Raw genomic sequence first — 22125 nt, 5'->3', positions numbered from 1 at the left:
GACAAAGATGATGGGTCTCAAATCTTGATTCAACCTACGTGTTTCGATCGCCCAGCAACCATACTATCACTTTTATTTATTTATTTATTTATTATTTTTATTTAGAAAATACTGCAGGCCCGAACAGGGGCCCAAGCAGGAAGGGCAAAAGAACACAAACAAAGCAAATAAAGGCAGAGAAATGGCATACTCAGCAAAAAAATAACACTGGCAAGTGTACAAAAGAAACTGTAGCAAAAAATAAGGCAAAAACTACATAATTTCTTTAAAAGTGGTACGTCAAGGTGAAGCAACAAAAGTAAAAACATCAAAAAAAATTTTCACACACTGAAATAAGACCATGTGGTAAAAGCACGTCAGACATATATACACATATATCATTTTTACTTGAAGATGTTCTTCGGGCCATCCCCTACTACAGCTGAAAGAAATCGATTGCGATACGCCAAGTCCAATAGAGGTCATAGCTTTGTTACTATTGCCGCAACGCTGTGTGCTGATTGATATGTATGTGACATTCGAACAGCAGTTCTACGATACTTTCTTCCTTATACCACAACTATGGGCCTACAGAACGGCCTCGCTACAATTACGCGACACTGTCATATCCCTTACCTTCGTGTTGTCACAATAACATGCAGACTTGTGTCAAAGATTAGCGTAGCCTCCAGTGTTTCCAAGTAATCTGACATTTCGTGTTCATATAGGCTCCTTCGTTTTTTTCTATAACTCTTTATTCTCTTTTTTGCGTAAACATTCAAATTATAGTTTGAATTTTTACGCAGAGAAGGACCTCAAGATAGATTGTGGTAGCCCTAGTACAGTGCGACGTACCTGAAATGTAATAAGGGTTAGGTGGACGCAGTGAAGAAGGGTGGACATGAAAGACGCTCTTTGTGCTATTACATCCTTCTTCACTCTTGCCAAAGAATCACCCGCAAATTTACACAAGACGGGATCTTATTTTGGATGAAATTCTATGAGCTCAATAATTTGCAGCTCATCATAGTGCCAAAAACGCCGCCATGTTAATGGAAGCGCTTGCTTAATCTCATATCTCGCGCAAGCTTACACTCCGAGACAAGGCTGCCGTGGGTGCCTATACTTTGCACCAGTTTGATACTTTTCAACCCCATCCATCGACAGAAATTTCAGGTTGGCTCCATAGATACTTTCTGGCTGCTTTTGTATTTTTGTCCTAGAGCACTATTAGCACCATTTAGAGATAAACTGCGTTATTTTCAAGCTATTTTTTTTCCTGTTAACCAGTAAGCGCACGCAACCCTTCACCCCTCGGCAGGAGGGCAGCCAGGGAGTCCGAAATTTTTTTTTCTTTTTGCCGTGGCACAGAGAGCGAAAAATGACCATTTCAAGGGGGTGCCCCTCTCGAAATCAAGAAGGTGCCCCCCTCTCCCCAAAAATGTTCTGGCTACACGCCTGCCCCTCAGATGGCTGGCGTATATCTATACTCAACACCAAGCAACAAGGAAAAAATGTACTTTTATTTTTATAGGTTCACGTATATTGAAAATGATATGATTTCTTCGATGAAACTTAATAAAGAACTACTTATATTACCACTTATGTTATTTGGCTACGTATTTGGTGACCAAATGAAATTAGATGGCGACTTTGAATATTTTTGCCTATAGGTCTCGCTCTTCTTCAAACCCACCCCGCGGCAACTCCGCTCATAGACTAGTATAAAATACTTACATCATTGCTAAGCTAAGTATATGCTACACAGAGAAAGAAAAAAAAAGAGGAGCTGATGTTGAGCAATAACTCATTGGTCTGTCTAGCGTATATTTGGCGCAAAATTAACGACTAAAAGAAGCAGCTAGCCCAACGTGTTATGCGACTTATACCTGTGAATAAAAAGTGCATACTTACGCCATTTGTTTGTCTCCGCTGTTCGAAAAGTGGCCCGAAGTAGGCAAGCACAGCATCCATGGGAACACCTCGAGAAAGGCCGTACTTCAGCAGCGGCTTGAAAAGAAATGGTAACTCTGAAATGGAATCTGCAGTAACAGAAAAAATAAGCGGATATTTGCACTCGCCCATGGCGCGCTAGCTTGGCAAGCACGGTGGCACATTTCGTATGGTATGTGCCGAATATTTACGGGACACTTCCAGCAGGTTTAAATCCCCACACTCTGAGTCCGTACAACAGGTACTCGATGACGATAGTTATAGCGTGAGAACAGAACGACGACACAGAGACAAGAATGACACGAAGGACACGAAGGTCCTTCTTGTTTCTGTGTCGCCGTTCTGTTCTCGTGCTGTAAATTTCTTGTCATGTCATACCAACTAGCCCAATCTGCCACACTTATAAGGTACTGAAGGTTTCGTTTTATTTCATTTTTGACCTTAGAAGCCACACCTGGGATTTTATATGAGGGGTGGGTTTACATATGTTCGGTATACATTGTTAGAAATAACATTTGAATAAGCATTACTGAACATGACATGGATAATATGCCTACATGATTGTGCAATATATACAAGAAGTTGAAATTATGAAATGGACATCGCATGATTTCATTCGGGAAAATTGTATCTTTCGTATGAATGCGGGTGTGCAGCAATTATGTGACGCAGGCTGTTTCAATCTGTGGCTTTACGAAAAAAAAATTCCTCTTGACCATTTCACGACTCGAAAATAGCGACGTTAACTTTTATTGGTCACTCTTTCTTTAGGAAATACATTGATAAAAAAAGCAAGAGCACCATGGAATTGGCGTCATTTTTTGCTTGTCTTTTTTTCTCGCCTAGATCTATTTTCTCAATAGATATTTTGAAGTTGTTTGTGTTCAGTTCAACTTGCGACTCCGTCCATGTCAACAAGTGGTAAATGTTCGTTTATATACTAAGCTCAATGGCGATTCTGCGAATCGAAATCCTCTAACTGTTAGCCGCTGTGGAATAGTTGCTAGGGCGTTCAGCAGCTGGCCCGAAGGTCGTGGGTTCGAGCCTTTTAGTGGCAGTCGCATTTTGATGGCGGTGAAACGGTAGAGGCCCGGGGACTGTGCATGGTGTCAGAGCGCGCTAAAGAACACCAGATGGTCAAACTTTCTGGAGCCCTTCACTGTGGCGTCTCACGTAACCATTTCGTGGTTTTGAGACGTAAAACCCCAGATATTACTGGTATTTTAAATGTGCTGATCCTAACCAAACTGTTACCCATGTGTAAGGGTTACACATCATCCTCCGTGTAAAAGTTCTCGCGAACGCACGTTCACTCGATCTTCGACCGAGGGATAATGTGGGCCGTGCCGCCGTTCTGCACCAGTAAATGGGCTGCTTCGTTCACACTGCAGATTTTACAAAGCACAGTAATGTAGTCTTAGGCGTAGGAATTATGCTGTAGTCTTAGGCGTAAGAATTATGATGTGCTGAGCCCGTCAAAGTGACGGGCGAGCTTGGAATTGAAACTTGTTCGAGAGCCCAGGAGACATAGCACTGTAGCACAGGTGCTTTTTATTGAGGTCAGAGCTAATCCTGGTCAAGTTTCTTCATCGCAATCATTTATAGTCACTTTTGCATGGTTTTTATCATAGCTATTCCTAAATTTAACTAGAGGGGACTGTGGCTCTGCGATCGCACAGCGATCATGGGACTTATGGGTAGTACACGCACTCGCCTAGTCTTCGGGCTTGCGGGCTCCGAAAGCGCATGCGGCTTTGTTTATTGTTGTGTTTTTGTTTTCGTTTTGAATGAAACAACGTACAGTTTTGTACTTTGTGACCCGATTGGAATCGGTGAGCGTAAGGGGTTGGGGTGGTGACTGCAGAACATTTCCTGATATTCGTTTCATCCCAAAGAAGCTTGAAGCCACGCGAAGCCAAGCGGAGTCAGAAGAATGAAGATTAGACAAGTCGGTGCACTATCCATCGATTTCACTATGGCTGAAGCGCCGTGCGTTCATTCATCTATAAGTGCCAGAGCTCCCTTCAGTGTATTTATACAAAACACTATTGTTCAGCCAAGTTTTGATCGAGTTTGGGCACACACCCCTGAAAGAGCAATGGATCCGGATTGTTCTTCAATCCGGTCAATCTAAAGCACCTGTGCGCCTATTACACAAGACAACGACTTCTGTTCTTTACAAAAAATGGGAGCAATTGGTTCTTACTTATAAGCACCATCTTGCTTTCTCCAAACATTCCGGTACACTGCCTGCACTTGTGCAATAGTTTGCTGGCTGCCTCGTCGCCACGCTGCACTTCTGTCCGAGTGCCGTGGAAGACGCCCATGGCTACGTCCATGGCCAGACGCAGCACATGGTCGTGCATGTTGACCACTCCACTCTGCTTTCTGGAGGCCACCTCTATCATATCCGCGAACAGCTTGGTGCGATCCTTCATGATCACAACAGCCTGCGAGCAGAACTTGCGTTAGCATCGACAATGCGGGCTTTTGTCACTTTCTGTTTACATCATTCATACGACTCTGTATTATGATTTCTCTCTATCATTTGCGCGAACAATGACTTTCATTCTCGGAGTAGTTATTTTCTTCTTGCCCCTTTGACAATGTTCACGCCTCTTTGGACTGCGTTCGCATATCCTGGTGAACGCGGGCCCGGAAGTCAAGGTTATGAATGCATCGGGTCTTGGGGTCGTCAATTGTCATAGATACCCTATGAATACGCATTTAGAGCATTATTTAGATATATATTACGGTATTCTAATATATCATAAGTAAATAAGATTGTGCAGTTACTACAGCATGTAACTACTTCATATATAATGGCTACATCATGGCCAATGCAGCCTAACTAATGCGCAATAATGGTCATTGTCGACAATTACTTTCTCTACGACTATTTACGACTATTGTAAACTTTAGTGTTGTCGTGTGATGGCTAATATTTCATACTCAGGAAGGTTCCTCTGCAAATATTTTTATTTATTTATTTACTGAATACTGCTGACCTGAATTTCCAGGCCTTAAGCAGGAGTGGAGGCTCTACATTTTCTGTGGAAATGCATTTGAACAATAAAAAAGAGCTCACAAAAAACAGCAAAAAGAATCAAATGACGTGTGAGATGTGGCACTGGAGTACAATAATACGATATGTAATGGCGAACAAAGGGTATGCCAACGTACGTAGTGACACTTGATACAATGCAGTGTCTAACGCTACAAATCTTGGGAAAAGAAAAGAAAACAAGTGTCTGTTAAGTGACTTTTACATTTTAACACACTCCGTATTATCAGAGATATAACTGAAAAAAAAAACAAAGAATACATCGAGCAAAGTGACTCACAAGGGAAGCTCCTATGACACGTTGCTACAGCACTAGTGATAAAAGCGCTATCATTACGTCCCTTGAAATGCGGCAGTGAATACGGAAACAAAAGGAAACTCGATTATTTCTCTGGGCAAACGGTTCCAATCTCGGATTGTACGGGGAAAAAAAGAATTCATGTAGGAGTTAGTTTTGCACAAAATTTCGCTGACCTTTTTGAGTGGAAAGATCGAGTGAGACGCTGTTGTGTAAAAGGTTTCAAGTACGTGCTTTTGCCGATTCCCAGCTTGTCATGATATATCAAATAGAATATTTTTTGCCTTTCGCGATAGCGTCGGCTTTGTATACATTCTAGATTTGCGAAGTTAAAAGAGTGCTTGGCGACTTTTCGAATTGTATGAATTGAAAATAAACCTAGCAGCGTTTGTTTGAATATTTTCTAGTTTGCGTATATTTGTATTTGTGTGCGGGTCCCGTACTGCTGCAGCGTATTCAAGTGTTGGTCTAACATATGTTTAATAAGCCAAGAGCTTCACATCCCTTGAAGCCTTCGAAAGCGTTTGCCGTAAGCACCCTAGATGCTGCATGGCCTTCTTGTGTATGTAGGTGACGTGATCATTCAATCGAAGGTCAGCTGTAATGACAGCCCCCAGGTATTTATGATTCGAGACTACAGATAGGGTATTGCCGCCGATACTATAAGTGAAAATGAGTCGGTTTTTCTTGCGAGTGATTGTCATTGCTCAGTTTTACTGTGGTTTATTTGCATCTGCCACGAGGTACACCGGTTTTGAATTAGGGATAATGATTGGTTAACACAAAGCTGATCGTCAGAACAGCGGATTTCGTTATATAAGATGCAGTCGTCTGCGAATAAAGTGATTTTGGCCGGTATGTCATGAACGATGTCATTTATGAAGATCATGAAGAATAATGGCCCAAGCACGGAGCCTTCGGGATGCCGAAGGGGACGGAGGCAGAATGCGAGTTGACGTCATCGATGAACACAAATTGCTCTCTAGGACAGGTATGTGGTGATCCATGCAAAAATGAAATCGTTTTCAAGACTAACTTTTAGTTTTAAAAGAAGTTTAGAGTGTGGTTGTTTGGCCTTTTCTACTAGTTGCTTCTTATCTTAATCTGCTGGAGAGGGGGGTACCAGAGAACTAGTCATCCCTATCTGATACAGAGTTATGTAGAGAGTCGATATTAGACGAAGCCATACTGCACTAACCTGTTTCATGTAAGACCCTTTGAACGTAGGAGATAGGAGGCCTCGAAGTTCCTTCCATTCTTGACCGAACACCCTGGTGAGGCGTACCTGGTTAAGCAGCAGTGGCTTTGTGACATACGTGAAAACCTGTGAGGACAACGCATTGTTGTTGTTACGCTGATTCACGAATATGTTGCTGAATATATTCAATTAACGACCTCTAATTCTTAATTGACATGCTAACGCTGCCCTGTGACACACTTCAGTTACAGGCCCCATCAAATGCGCCGCTTTGTGATTACCGTAGTTGGTGCTCAAAAAGGGGCACTCTCACCTCAGTTTTACCAACGTATTGACAATATAAAGAAGCTTTACGAACACATTGTGTCCTTAAGACGTTAAAGGATACATTCTGGGAGCTCGTTGCACACGAAGCAATTTGTATATATATATTAAACGTAGTTCCTTTATTGGGTTTAACATCATGAAACACTGGGCGAGAAATCTCGCTTATTTTGGGTCGTCTTTCGACTATGCAACAATACTCGAGGTCACCTGGCTTGCTTATATTTCTTTTTTTTTAAGTGTCTGAGCTTGCTACTTTTTTTTGAAAATGATATGTCACGACATGGAGCGTGCCACTTGTTTGTGACGTGGTAGCCCTGGGCGAGCGTAGTTGTCGCAAACAAGTTATGGGTGAACAATATGGATAATATTGAGTGACAAAAGGAGAGCCCAGAAATGGTGCTGCTCATTCCAGAGTGAATTACCCAGAGCTACGACGTGCATGCGTGTCCTTGGCTGCCGGCATATCATATGTTGTGCCTGGTGCTCATTGAAAGCAGTCTAGCGCATGAGCCGCTGCCGTTTTAGGGGCGAAGCTCCTTATGGCGTCGCTCGTGCGTCCCCATTGTGGGTAACCACCTTTCGTTAATTCTTGAACCGGCAATGGAGGTGGTACTTGTACTATTCGCTGAAAAATGCAAATGGTGCGACACTAGAGGGTGTTCTTTGTAGAAAAGAAGGATGAACGTCACACGTACGGTAGGAGAGAGAGACGATCACACGACTACAATTGCGTGTTCTTCGGTGGCGTCGTACGCCAGGGGGCGCTCTATAGCACAATAAAAGCGCCAATTTGGTGCGCGCGCACCCATTCAGATGCTCGGCAACGGAGGATACACAAAGCTGCAGAGCGGCGTGCGCGCAGGGCGATGGCGGTTCACGCTCGAAGAGACCCCTATTACGACAACGGGAGGCCGAAGCGGTGCGGTCGCGGAGCGTGACCCAATCATTCATCCCGCAAATATGCTGTCATTTTTATTTTTATTTTATTTCTCGTTCTTTGTTTTTGTTTCTGCTTGGCTTTGACCAAAATTAAGCCACCCCTTTTAGAAAAGAACCTTTATCTCACGTTATCTCATGCGGTCACTCAGCCGCTGAGTCACCGCAGCTCGCAGCAAGTAGGTCTTTCTGTGAAACTTCAAAAATGTCTAATAATGGTGACATAAGTGAGATTCAAGGCACTGGACATACAGCAACAATAAAACTAAGCAAGGCCTTCAAACAGAATCATTATGATTTTTCCATAGATGCATTCACTCTTTGTTCGCAATTGTTTAAACGCATCGACGCTATGCCAGTGTATTGACGGATAATTGCAAAGAATGGCTGGCTGTTTCACGTAGTAGTTTTTATTATAGATGTTGCAAGAAAATTGCAGCAGAAGTTTGCTTTCAACACGTGCTCCCGGTTAAAGTTTTTCGCACTTCTTATTTTCCATTGACAAATAAGTAAACACTAATAGAACTTCTTGCTAACCTGTCTTCCCGTAATTGTTTTGCCATCTTTCACGAATACTTGCTTGATCATTTCAGGATCACTCGTTAGCACTGCAGGAATAGACCCATGAAAATACCTGCAGCAAAGCATCAATTCATGAAAGTATTTCAAAGTATTATTTTGTTTTTATTAGATGTTAATATTTGCCATGAGTATGAAATGAATTACATGGAATATGTGCATCGTGCTTCAATGTGTGCTACACTAAAATGAAGGCTTTTGCATTCACAAGTTTCAGGACTATAATTATGTTTATATGTATGCCATCTTTATGCTTTGTTTTATTTTTATCTGGAAGTTTCTTGAGTGTGATACGTTCCAGCGGCAGATATGCATATTTTTTTGTAGTCAGTATACTTCGCCTAAAGTGCCATAAAACTTACTAACCCAACAAGATCGCCATATTTTGTGATCCAATCGTCGAAGGTCGCTGCCATTCCCTGTATTCATCACGAAAAAAACAAACAAAGAAGAATGTGTAAATCGTTACAAGACGAAAAAAACCAACACATTCAGGTGGTTTCAGAAGATGTCTTTGAAATTTGCAGAATATTTAGGAAAAATATATAATAAGGTTAAGCTGATCTTTCGGCGTTTAGAGAAGGCTGTTCGAAATCCTAATCAATGCCACCGCTTGGAATTTTAGATGGAGGCGAATATTCTTGAGGCCCGTGAGCATAGATTTGGGGGCACGATATTTTTAACCCCAAGGGGGTAAAAATATCCGCAGCCCTCCACTATGGTGGCTCTCTTAACTATGTCGTGGTTACAGAAATAATAATAATATAATAATTATAATAATAATAATAATAATAATAATAATAATAATAATAATAAGATTATTATTATTATTATTATTATTATTATTATTATTATTATTATTATTATTATTATTATTATTATTATTATTATTATTATTATTATTATTATTATTATTATTATTATTATTATTATTATTATTATTATTATTATTATTAGCGTGAACGCAGAGACAATAAACATTATAGGCCTACCTGGAGGCTCGGACCAGCAATACAAATGTTGTAACTTTCACAATTGTGGTCGCTCAATAACGGTGAAAACCTGAGACTAAGCGTTGTGGCAGGCAATGTGTTATTTGCGTAAAACACCAGCATTTTTCTTATAATACTTCCTGCGTAATAAAAGTCGACAATTACTAATGGGTTCATATGTGTGTCGCAACTTGCAGAAGCAAATGATCAACTAATCAAGTAATGAGAATACACAGTGCATCAGCTACTAGCCGAACTTGTATGAACCTGGACGTCTCCTCACCAAGCCACTTCGAACAGAACAGAGAACGAACCAAATGGTTGCATTAGCGTTGCACGCCACTTGTCTCACCTGCAACACAGAGGTTTTCTTCCCTGATGTGGATTGTATGTTTTTTTCTGTTTCAAATCTGGGAAGGCACTTGCCATTATAAATCAAGGTCTTCTATCCACCTGTTCATCCTACTGCTCGAGGTCTGCTATTGTTATCGTGAAATGCAGGAAATGAATATCTAGTGATTTGTTTTATTAGCCGCGCTACAAGGAAAATCCTTGATTCGGGCGTTATTTTTATAGCTAGTATTTTGTGTATTGTTTTAGTGGGAATATGCGGCGGCGTCGGGCTCTTAATAAGGATGCACGGGTAGTGTGGCTTATCCACTCCCTTTTTGCTAAAAACAAAAAAAAACAGCTTGCCATTTGATATTTTCCACCAAATCAAATGGCAATTATTCTTTGTTTATTTGTCCCATCATTCGTATATTAAAACATACGCCCCAGTTTCCTGTCCAGCTTCAAATCTTGTCAACCTTTGGCACAAAAATCTGTTTTCGCATGAGCTCAGCACGTTCTTCGAGTGACGTCATTGGTGTACAGATGGTGTGAGCATTCTAGCACATATTGATTGATATGTGGGGTTTAACGTCCCAAAACCACCATATGATCATGAGAGACGCCGTAGTGGAGGACTCCGGAAATTTTGACCACCTGGGGTTCTTTAACGTGCACCCAAATCTGAGCACACGGGCCTACAACATTTCCGTCTCCATCGGAAATGCAGCCGCCGCAGCCGGGATTCGAACCCGCGACCTGCCTGCGGGTCAGTAGCCGAGTACCTTAGCCACTAGACCACCACGGCGGGGCATTCTAGCACATATATATGTAATTATAAATATATATACACTGGTTTCCCCTAAATATATATATATGTATATATATATATATATATATATATATATATATATATATGTATATATATATATATATATATATATATATAAGGGAAACAAGAGTATACTGAAGGACCCGTTTTTCGTGTTTTACAGAATAATAATGAGATCTAACAGACAATAATGCCAAGGAAGGTATAGGGGAAGTTATTAGGCCAATTGCAATGTAAATGAGAAGAAAGAAAAGTGGGTGAAAAGATAACTTGCTGTGTGCAGTTATCTTTTCACCCACTTTTCTTTCTTCTCATTTACATTGCAATTGGCCTAATAACTTCCCCTATACCTTCCTTGGCATTATTGTCTGTTAGATTGCAATAATGTATATATATATATATATATATATATATATATATATATATATATATATATATATATATATATATATATATATATATATATATATATATAGATATATATATATATATATATATATATATACGATCTTGATCATTACCTTCCCAAGAAGCTCTTCGAGGTTTCCGAACACGAAGCTGGGCTGTGGACCTGGTATTCCGAGCCTTTTGAACAGCGAGAACTTCCATGCACGATGACCACAAAACCTGAAAGCAATGAATGAGTACTAGCAAATGAACATCGTTCATTGGATATCGACGAAAAACGTGTACCAGGCTATACAATACGAGAAATGACAACGGCTAGGCTGTTACCAAGGAAATGTCGGAAAATAAATCTATGCATGCTGCCCACACTGTTGCTATAATGTCCAGTTTACTCGTGCGCGTATTCTTCGAGCTACTGCCTCTATTTTTGAGGGGGCCTTGCAACAAACCTTTATGTAGCCATGAAATTAGTTCACCAAAGGGGCGTATTGTCTAATGAATTCACCACCGCAAAAAGTTTAAGAGTCTATCTAGCACGAGCGAAGTTGCAAAGATCTGTCACGAAAGATTAACGCTGCACAGTACATAGCTCACAAAACGTGTCAACCCAGGCATCGCGCGAGGTTATATCTCGCATGAGCAGCAGCTGGTGGTTCGATTGACATACGAAGCGCGTGTGGAGGCCATTTCAGCCGTTGATGCATTCACGTATTTGGTGTCATTCATCACCCTCGTCACAGGAAACCCAAGATTAGCGGGAAAGCGTGACCTATACCACTTGTTATTCACCGTCAAAAAAAAGGGGGGGGGGGTGGCGTGCCAAAGCTATTCACAAAATATGAAGCGAAGCTTGCTAGATTGTCTAGATATTAATTAGGGGAAAACGCAATTAGGCAAACTGAGAGCACATTGCACTCGCACATTCCCAGTCCATGTGCTTACGCAAGTAAATGTTTTTACTCCATGCGGCGGTTGCACTGACACATGCGAACAAAGTAAGAGGAAAAGATATATTGTACTCAGTCGTTAAAATGCCACCTTGCGTCTCTTTATGGAACATATTACGAACCTAACCAAGACTTTTACGAATATTTACCACTCAGTTTGGGTGAGTGGCAAGTACTGTGACTCGAGGATGTGTTATTCATTTTTTCCAAGGCTGTCTGCATTTATCGTTTGTTGTTTATATTACGGCTCAGCACTGCTGAAGACATCAGACGACTCGAAAAGGTACCTGCCGTATCGGCAACCGACGGGTGCTGCGCAGCCCGCCGCGTCGGAATGTGCTAGAAGAACCGAAACAAGCATCGGTGAGAGCGCCGCCATGATCTCCCAAGGTGTGACACCAGATCAGAAGCACCAGCTGGTTTGCGCAAGCATACCTGACTGCTAGTAACAACAAAGCGCTGAATCTGAGGACGAATCAACTGTCATCGGGGATCACAACGAGGCGAACCTCACAGATCTAGACATGGGCGAGAGCAGTTTCCGTCTTGTGCGACTTCGCAAAGACAGGATGGTGGGCATTCCTGTGTTAATTGCTGCAACATCCGAAGGAGCTAACTTGAGGCAAGTGAACCTTATTCTCCTATACTCTCATATTGAAACGATTTTCGGTGGAGCCCCAGTTAAGAGCCATTTCACAGACCAGGGAGCCCTGCTCATGGATATAGAGACAGAACACCAAGCTAATATGCTTCTAGAGGCGAACACCATCTGCGGCCTTGCCATATCTGCTCGTGTACCACACAGCTACATGAAAAATACATGCATTATAAAAGGAGTCCCAAGATGGTACTCGGACGAAGAGCTGTTAACCTACCTGAGACCTCAGGGAGTATACCACGCCAGAAGAATCATACGACGGGTCCAAACCTCATCATCCAAGTGAGAATCAAGGCGCACTGACTCTGTGGTTCTCACATTCGCTCCCCATTCGGAACGCCCAGAAAAGATCAACCTTGGCTTTACCAGACACGAGCTTGTAGACTACGTAGAGACGCCGCCACGCTGTTTTAAATGTCAGCGTTTTGGTCATGTTGCTAAACACTGTCGTGGAGAACAGAGGTGTAAGTGCTGTGGGGGGCCTCATGACTTTAAGTCGTGTACAACTAAAGAAAAACTTGTGTGTGCAAACTGTGGCGGTGACCACCCTGCTAGCTATGGCTGATGTCCAGCACGAACAGAAATAAGACGTTTGTCCTCAGCCCGAAGACTGTAAACGAACTATCGCTCACAAAGAAGACGTCCGGCGCGCCACAACATGGTGGTTTGGACAATGAGTAGCAGGAAATTTTCCGCGCCTGAATCCGACAAGAGCTGGTACTGAGTCAACACAAGTGCTTAACGCTGGTGAGAAAGGTATCACGAAACAGTCTACCAAGCGCATCTATGCTGATGCACTGAGCCCACATCAAGTACCACCTGGAAGCAAACAGCAAGAAAACCTCGAGCACGTTATTCGCGCTCTGTTCACCGCACTACGTTCACACGTCGCTAAGATGCCTGCGAGTTCAACGAAGGACATGTTGGAAGCGAACTTTGCGAATGAGCGAAGGTCCCAAGGGGGGCCTCGTCCGCTAGTTCAGCGCATGCTGGAATCTAGCTGCCGATACACTGATCCAACTCCACGCAATCTGGTTTCGGCACCCAGTCACCAAGCGTTTAAGGGAAACGAACAGGCCCGCGCATTCTCTTCCTCGGCTATCTCCCTTCGCTGGAAGTCTACTTCCAAACAGGCAATTCGGACCTTTCATTCAGAGGCATCACCAATTACTACAAGGAGGAGCGCCGGCGTATCCGGACCCTTGTAAGGGGCGATACCCCTGAGGAGAGGAGCCTCCTTTTAAATCTGTTTATTCAACACCGTATGGCGTCCGGCGGAGCTAGAACATTTCAATTTATCCTTTTATGGAATTTTTCAGTGCCGTGGAGAAGTAGCTGACACCTTCCACGTAGTCTGGGCGTGCCTATCAACCCATCTATTCTCCGCAACTCCAACCCCACGAGAAAGGATGGGGAGGTGCCCGTGCTAAGCAGTCAAGACCTTAAGGCCCACAAGGCCCTGCTTCTACATATGCCAATGACACTCCGGAATGGAGGTTCCACGTAATACTGTGAGGGGAGGAGCCCAATATGGCCCCAACACAACCACTTAACCTCTCTGTAACCATTTAGTGCTTATTGAATGTTTTGACCGCCACCATGAAGCGTCCGGGTAAGCAACACGTCAGTTACGCAGCTGTTCGTTTCGTTGATGGTTGTGCTGCTGCTGAGGATGATGATCAAATATGTCTGAGTGACTCTCGTAACGGGTGGGCCTTCACAACGCTTGCGCGTTGCTCATGTCATGTTTTGACGCCTGGCGTGTTTATACGCTTCCGCCACGCTGTTTGTAATTCGTTACGACGACTTCTTCCAGTGCATGACATTCATAAGTTTCAGTTTTTTTTTAAAGCAGTGCCACAAACATTGTGGTTTTGTAGTAGAACGTACCTACTTGCCACGCAAAGGGTCTCGGTTAGGTCCCCACCCGGACCTGAAAATTTTTCTCATTCTTTTTATTTGCGAATTTCTTATTTTTTGCCCATGGGAAAGATGATGAATGATTTTTTACTCGTAACGAACGACGTGAACGCTGACACGGCCACCCACGCCGAAATTTCTTTGATACATAATCGTGTCACTCATTAGTAACTGTGTAACGAATGAGTCGTTGAAAGTTTCCAACGCATCACGAAGGCCTCAGACACAATATTCCTCAGCCACCTGCCTCAGCATGAATTAAGTGCACATAAGGCCTTACAGATTTGTAGCGGGTACCTAGTCATTCCGCTCACATTGCCAGTACTCGTAATTCCGCAGAATGACGAATAATGGCACTGTGGGTGAACCCGTACTTAAGAAAGATTAGTGATTTATGGCGTAGAGAGTATCTTGCAGTTTTACCTGTAAAAGTTTGCCATTATTCGTTATTCCGCAGAATGACGAATAATGGCAATAAGTTTGAATATCTGCGAGAGAAAGGTTGTGGTGATTTTTGGCGTACGGGGTATCTTGCAATTGTACTTGTAGAAGTTGGCCATTATTCTTTATTTCACATTATGACGAATAATGATATTATGTGTGAATTTCTATTCGAAAAAGATAATTAATATTTATGATGCAGGGGGTATCTTCAATTTTACTAGCAAAATCTTGCCATTATTTGTTATTTCTCAGGAAAATATGAGGAAAAAGACGGCAAGGATGTTAACCAGTCTATAGGCAGCCGGTTTGCTAGCCTGTGCATGAGAGGGGGATTGGGGAGATGAAAGATAGAGAGAAGAGAGGGAAGAGAGCTAAACACAGCACATTAGGCAGTACACACGCCCACACTCAATCATAGTCCAGTCTTGTCTTTCGTGGTGTGATAAATTGCTGTTACAGCTGCTTGTTCAAGTCCATGTCGCGTAGGAATTTCAACAGTGCTTTTGTCGCCTTCGGTTGCAATGTCTTCTCTCGGGCACTTGAAAGAATAGTGCCCACAGACATTTGGCTGCTGTCGATGCACGCAAGAACGGACGCAAGTGACTGTCTCTGGATGCCATACAATGGACAGTCGCACAGGATGTGGTGCAGCATCTCTTCGCAAAGACAGGCATCGCAGAGAGCGTTATTGGCCATTCCTATGATAAATTAATAAGATTTTGTAAATGCCACCTCATCTATAAGCAATGAAGAAGAGTGGCTTCTCTTCGGTCGAGCCCAGTGGGGATACGAAAAGCCATCAAAGAGGACAGGTGGTGCTGACGATTCGTCTGGGTGGTCTGGTTGCTTGGTGGGCACTATAGTGAAAACGTGATTTCACGCGCAATTCGTCGAAGATTACTGGCAGCATCGGTCCGCGAAAGTGGTATGGCTTCTTCTCGTGTATACCTTCAAGAGCTGCCCGTGCGGCAGTATCGGCATGTTCGTTCCTTATGACGCCGCAGTGACTTGACAGCCACCGAAACGCCACATGGTACCCTTTCTCGTGTGAAGTGTGGAGAAGGCATCGAATTTCGAAAACTCAGTGCTGAGAGCCCAGATTGTAGGGCAGCCCTTGAGTCACTGAAAATCGACCATTGTTGAAGTGGTTGCCGATTGACTACACAAAGGGCAGAGCATAGTTCCGATGCTGTAGATGCCGTGGAGTGGTCAGTCCTAAAGCTGATGGTAACAAATCTTGCTCGAACAACTACTGCACCGGACGAACACTGGCGATTGTGGAGCCATTGGTATATATATGTAAATTGTCTGAATATTTCTCGTGAAAAATAAGCAGAGATAGTTGTTTCAGCACGGGCGATGGAAGCTCAGATTTCCTCCGGATCCTTGGTTAACTAAGATTCACTGTGGGTTGAATAAGATCCTAAGGGCGTATCGATGGCTTAGCTGCAGGAGTGAAGCCCGAGGGAAGTTTCTCGTTGTAGTTCCCAATCATTTTAGCGAACCATGCTTGGGGCCTCTCTGAAGGCAAGAGTGCAAGGTGATAACAGGGAGCACGTGCGAAGTGTCTGATGTGCGTTCTCGTTACTCCTACAGAAATGTGAGTCTGTATTGAATAGTCACCAGCAATTGCAATTGTAGCCTCTGTTGACGTACATCTGGGCAGACCAAGGCACACTCTCAGTACTTAGGCTTGTACTGCCTGTAGAACACGAACTTTGATCTTGCAGGTATTGCTAAGCACGGGCAAGCTATATCTCAGGAAACCGAGAAATAGGGCTCTGTAGAGCTCCATCGTTGCGCCTACTGACATACCCCACGTCTTTCCCGCCAGAAACTTAAACAATTGGGAAATAGCGGTCAGGCGCTTCTTCCTAAAGGCCACATGCGGACTGCAACAGAGGTCCCTATCAATAATGATGCCCAGAAACCGGTGTGTTCTGGCGTAAGAAACGGGTGGCCCGCTGATTGAGATGACACAAGTGGTGATTTCTTTGCGAGTGGAGGCCACCAGTGCACATTTTTCTGGTGATATGCTGAGACCTTGTTTTAACAAGTAGTTGGAAATCATAGTTGCTGCTCTTTAAAGCCGGGAACATATCTGAGGACATGTGATTGCCAAAGTCCAGACACAGATGTCGTCTGCGTATATTGTGATCCTAATGGTACTTGGCAAGTATTCAGCAAGGCCAATTAGTGCAAGACCGAATAGCGTCGGGCTAAGAACTCCGCCTTGAGGAACACCCCTGGAAGTATAGCGTCGCGTAGTTGGGCTATCTTCTGTTAACACAAAGAATGGCCTTGCAGCCAAGTAACTCGAAATCCACCGAAATACTCGACCACCAAGGCCAACCACCGCAAGAGCACCCAAAATGGCTTCATGTAGTACATTATTATACGCGCCTTTCAAATCTAGAAACAAAGCTGTAGATAGTCACTTACGGGATCTTTCGTGCTGAATGTACGAAACTAGATCAAAGACATTGTCATTGGAAGAGCGGTCGCATCGGAAACCAGCCATTGGATTCAAATAAATCTTGTTGTATTCAATATAACACTCCAGGCGGCCAAGTATCATCCTTTTCATTACCTTTTCTACGCAGCTGGTAAGTGATATTGGGCAGTATGAGGCGAGTTCGAGTGGGGATTTGCCCCACTTCAAGATGGGTACCAAGCAGCTTCCTTTCCAGTCGTCAGGAACATTGCCATCCTGCCACGAGATGTTGTAAAGGCTCAACAGTTCTCTCCTTGCACCTTCCCCAAGGTTCCACAAGGCTCGGTACGAAATACCATCTGGACCCGGAGAAGTTGAACGCCTGCAGAGAGGTAGTGCAACCTCGAGCTCCTCCATTGTAAAAGGGAAATGTGGTAGTCACGGGAACGGAGGACGTCACCTCTTACTAGAGAACCTGGACGAGTGGCTTGGTTGGCGATCTGCGCACAGAAATCATCTGCGACATCGATGTCTTGCCGCCCTTGAAGTAGCGTGAGCGCTTTGTATGGAAAACGCTGTTCCGTAGGGTGACGCAGACATTGCACCGTTTTCCAAATGTTTGAGAGTGGCTTGCGAGGGTCTAGTTAGTGGCAAAACGTTGTCCATCGTTCTGACACTAATCAATCTATGCGACGCTGCATCTTCTTTTGCATCCTCCAGGCTGCCCCAAGATCGTGAATTGATTTCGTGCGCCGATACCGACGCTCCACCTGGCGTCTAAGTGCTCGGAGTAGCTCTAACTGCAAGAAAAAGTCGTTTTGTGCGGATGATATCGTCACCGTGCGAGTGGCGTTAACATTGTGCTCTTAATTGTTTGCTCTAACCCAGATCGTAGGTCATCGCTGCAAGCATCTGCCATGTCAGATTTGAAGTTGGTCTATTGAACTGCTCGAATGGTGAATCGCTACTAAAAAAATTATGACGAATTCTGCCGCACGGAAAATCTTGCAATTCTGCTTGTAAACGTGGTGTCAAGGGAGTTTACAGCGGCTTTAGAAAGGCCTCTCTTCCAGCTTTCACTGTAAATGCGCTGCGTATTTCGCGCAGTCAGCCAGTCAATAACTTTACTAATCGGTCCTGAGGAGTTTAAGCCACGAGGGACATCCTAGCAGGCGCTATACTGTAGGCGATGCCCGAGTCGGTGTGGGAACGTGGTGGTGTTCCGTCAATTCTTGGGCCCGTTGGACTGCCTTTAGTTGGTTTTGGAAATTGCGGCTCCTGGGTGCCTCTTCCCAGTCGGACTCACAGGTGAGCGGTCCTTGAGGATTCATGCAGACTCGGCATTTTTTTCTTTTTAAAGCAAAATCCTCGTCACATAAAGCTGAAATTAGGGCTGGTTGGTTTTCATCTTTTCCACAGTTACAGAACGATCGCAGCGCGACAGTCCCCTCATGTTTTTTTTTGTTTTTTTTTTGGAAAGTATGCACGAAACAAATGAAATGGCCTTTATAATACCTTTAGCCAAACTAGTACGTCAGGCTGCCGATTCTTAGCACTGCCAAGTTTACATAGCGGACAGTGGCACTGCCATCGGGAACTTCACCGCTGTGCGCAGCTGCATGCAAATGGTGTGCTCTCGCGTTGAGTATTGCTTGCTTGCGGTGATGTTTTCTGCCCTGCATGACACTTGCTTCTTCAGACATGACATCTTCGTATCCAACGTTACTTTTCATATGCTTTCTTTGTTAAACACTCTTCCAGTGCATCGTTTAGAACCACATCGCTGAGATGCGCTTTAGCAGAAGGATACGCAAACGCCCATCTCAGCGGCCAGGCACCTTATACCGCCACCTCAACTAGCGTCGTTTACTGTCTGCAATGCACGCGAGAGTAGAGGAGCCAGCCGTCGAGTATCGTAAAATCAAACTAGAGTGCACTCAGCGCTGTGATCATTCAACCATCAAGGGAGTGATGGATAGTACACTGGTTCGCGTATACAGTGTTCGTGCTTGCGGGTTTTGAATGCACCTGTGACTCTGTTTAGTAATGTGCTTTGGTTTCCTTTCGAATCAATGATCGGACTATTGTGAACTTCATGACCAGAGTCTAATTGACGCAGAAGTGCAACTGCAAAGCATTTGCCCATTTTTGTTTCATGACAAAGCAGCTAGAAGCCACGCGAAGCCAAACGCAGCCAAAAGTACGAAGAATAAACAAATCTGTTTACTACCCGTCATTCCAATGCTCGCTAAAACGCTTTGCATTGCAACTCACATAGACGCTTACGCCATAGTTTGCTCTAGTGTATTTATAGGAAACTCTGTGGAGCCTGCACATTGACCCGAAAGGGGATGAGATGCGTCTGCCGGCTTCGTCGGGCAAATGAGTAACAAGGGGTGCATAGAGGGGAGGAGGGTGACTGTTTCTCGAGAGTAGCAACAGTGAAGTGTGATCGTGTGGCCACGGTCGAACGCCCTGTGTTACACCCCTCGTCTAGAACTTTACCTTGGGGTGCCTGAAGATTGCTCATACTTGTATACGTTCTGTGATCTCATTGTTAATATCGCATTAGAAAGAAATAACGCAAAAACCTATTCACTCCCCGCAAAGGCTGCGTTGCCTTATGCCAGCGTTTCAAAGAGTTACGACAGATTTGAACCTACTTGAGTTAACTGCTAGCATTAACTCGTATATAATTCCAGTTCAGTGCTATTGGATTTATTGTATCGCGCTTGCATCGAAACTGTCACTTGTCGCTTTCGTTCTTCTATTCTGCGCTTGACGAGCGTTATATTGAAGCGTTACAGGTACACTATTTTTCTACTCAATTATAGGTTCCAGTACTTTTGTAGTATAGGGGATGGCCTTGAAATAGCTGAAGGCTTCTTGGCAATTTAATTTATTTTTGTGGAACCTATTTCATGTAATCAATTACCATTTGTTCGAAATTAAAATTGTAGCCAGTGGTCTACGGCTGATCTGGTACCGTAAAGTAAGCCACAGCTCTCTCTCCGTACCGTGCGACGCGGGACCTTACAGAGCCTATTTTTCACCTATTAGTCCGCCTTACCTGCAACGCCCCTTCCGTGCGCCAGCAACGGCGAAGCGCAACGCTTCATAGGGGACATGGAAACAAGCGTCGTAGCAGTGTGAAACTACAAGGTGGTGGGGCTCAGGGTGATCCTGCTTTATAACACCACCCTTCCCTCGAATGCATGCGTTGAGACAGTGTGGAGGGTAGCAGGTGACTCCATAAAAGGCTCCTAAACCACATCGAGTTCAACGGCTAGAAAACGGTTTCTTTAACGCCTCCACAACCCTTCCTACAAGCGCGATCTCCTCCTCGCCACTTAATTGTGTTGTAACAAGCGTGTCCTTCGGACGAGTTTCAGCAAGAAACTCGCCAAGGCCAGCACGACCGCTGCAGCACAGAAAACAGGAGGCAGAGAGCGTGACACACGAACGTCGTTGTCTTTTCTCTCACTGCAGCACAGAGCTAGTGCCGATGTGCGGCAGAACAATTTGCTCTTGCACAAAGAGGAGCCATCCTGGCGACGGCGACTTAAAGAAAAGACGCTATAGGTGGGTCGTAGTAGGGTTTAGGTCGCGTGACGTAAACTGTTTCGCGGCCTCAGCAGTGATAATCGGGCGATGAGTCGACCATCTCGACGACGTAGTTTACGGGAGATGTCTGCTCCAGTATGCGGTAAAGACCGTGGTAACGTGACGCTGGACAGTGCAACCATGGTACCATGTCTGCGGGAGTTCGTGGGTTCGAACCAACGTACCGCCGGATACCCACCGGTTTCACAAAATGGGCACAGGCGTCCCCCTGCCTGACACTCGGCTTTCTTCAGGGGTGAGCCGCCTGAGTAGGGAAGACTACGCCAGTCAAACCCCGTCGAAACCTGTGGGCACAAAATGAACCCTGAAAAGGTAAGTAAAGGAAGCTCTGGTACGTCGTGAGAAATCGTTCTTCACTTCTACGCGTCGCACACAGACTCAGAGCCTCAAGTTGCGCGGTTACCACTGCAAGATCGTGTGACGGGGCTCTCTTCGCTTTATGGTTGATGTGCACCGGTACAGTGTACAATATTTAAGGGTTGAGCTCATGAGGACTTCGCGCTTTTAGACCATTTGTTGCTATGTCTTCTTCCGCCATCGCAAATGTAGATTACGAAATGAAACAAGCTTATTGCGCACGATAATCGTGCAAGACAAGAAAGAACGAGCATGCAACTGCACGGCAAATCAGGGTAGATGACCATTCCAAGCATATAACTTCTATATATCGACCAATAGAGAGGTTATTTCAACCTGACGTCCCGTGAGAAATCTTCTGACGTCACGACTTGCGCCACACAGAAGAAAAACGCCAGGAGAAAACGACACGCTTCTTTTTACGTATTCGCGGGGGCTGTTTCTGGGCCCTTTCAAAAACCCCGAACAGTCTCTTAAAGTATAAAAAACGAGCGCGCTTCACCTTACAGGCGTTTCCCGCCGTTTCGGCAGAACTTGTAACGGCAGCAATCTGTTTACGTGACATCACGAAGAGATAGGCTCTCGATTGGTCCGCGTATAACGATGTCAGCTGTAAATGCTTTCTTACTCTTATTCACCATGCAGTGTAACTCTGTTCCGCCTTTTCTCGCACAAATATTGTGCGCGATCAACTGGTTTCACTACTTTTTATACATTTTCGGCTCTGTAAGCGGCGATAAAAGCGTGCAACCGGAAGGCGCGAAGTTCTGGTAGGCTCAACTAGTAGTGCGCACACTGTACGCGTGTTTTATAAAAAGATAATTGACTAGGAGAGCGTGATCAAC

At 44.2% G+C, this 22125-nt stretch overlaps 1 protein-coding gene across 1 annotated transcript in view; it reads right to left on the bottom strand.

Moving 5' to 3' along the window:
• LOC142774381 (cytochrome P450 3A18-like) overlaps positions 1 to 22125 on the bottom strand; it is a 43556-nt gene that overhangs the window by 17880 nt on the left and 3551 nt on the right. The window contains exons 2-7 of the mRNA XM_075874761.1: positions 11010 to 11115; positions 8701 to 8753; positions 8293 to 8389; positions 6493 to 6618; positions 4139 to 4382; positions 1894 to 2021 (exon numbers count right to left, since the gene is read on the bottom strand). Of these exons, the coding sequence (XP_075730876.1) occupies positions 1894 to 2021; positions 4139 to 4382; positions 6493 to 6618; positions 8293 to 8389; positions 8701 to 8753; positions 11010 to 11115 (754 nt within the window). The remainder of the gene's footprint in view (positions 1 to 1893; positions 2022 to 4138; positions 4383 to 6492; positions 6619 to 8292; positions 8390 to 8700; positions 8754 to 11009; positions 11116 to 22125) is intronic.

Source organism: Rhipicephalus microplus, chromosome 10 (genome assembly GCF_043290135.1).
Source record: "Rhipicephalus microplus isolate Deutch F79 chromosome 10, USDA_Rmic, whole genome shotgun sequence".
Lineage (NCBI taxonomy): Eukaryota > Metazoa > Arthropoda > Arachnida > Ixodida > Ixodidae > Rhipicephalus > Rhipicephalus microplus.
The sequence above is the reverse complement of the archived record's forward strand: the minus strand, read 5'-3'. Positions and strand labels throughout refer to the sequence as shown.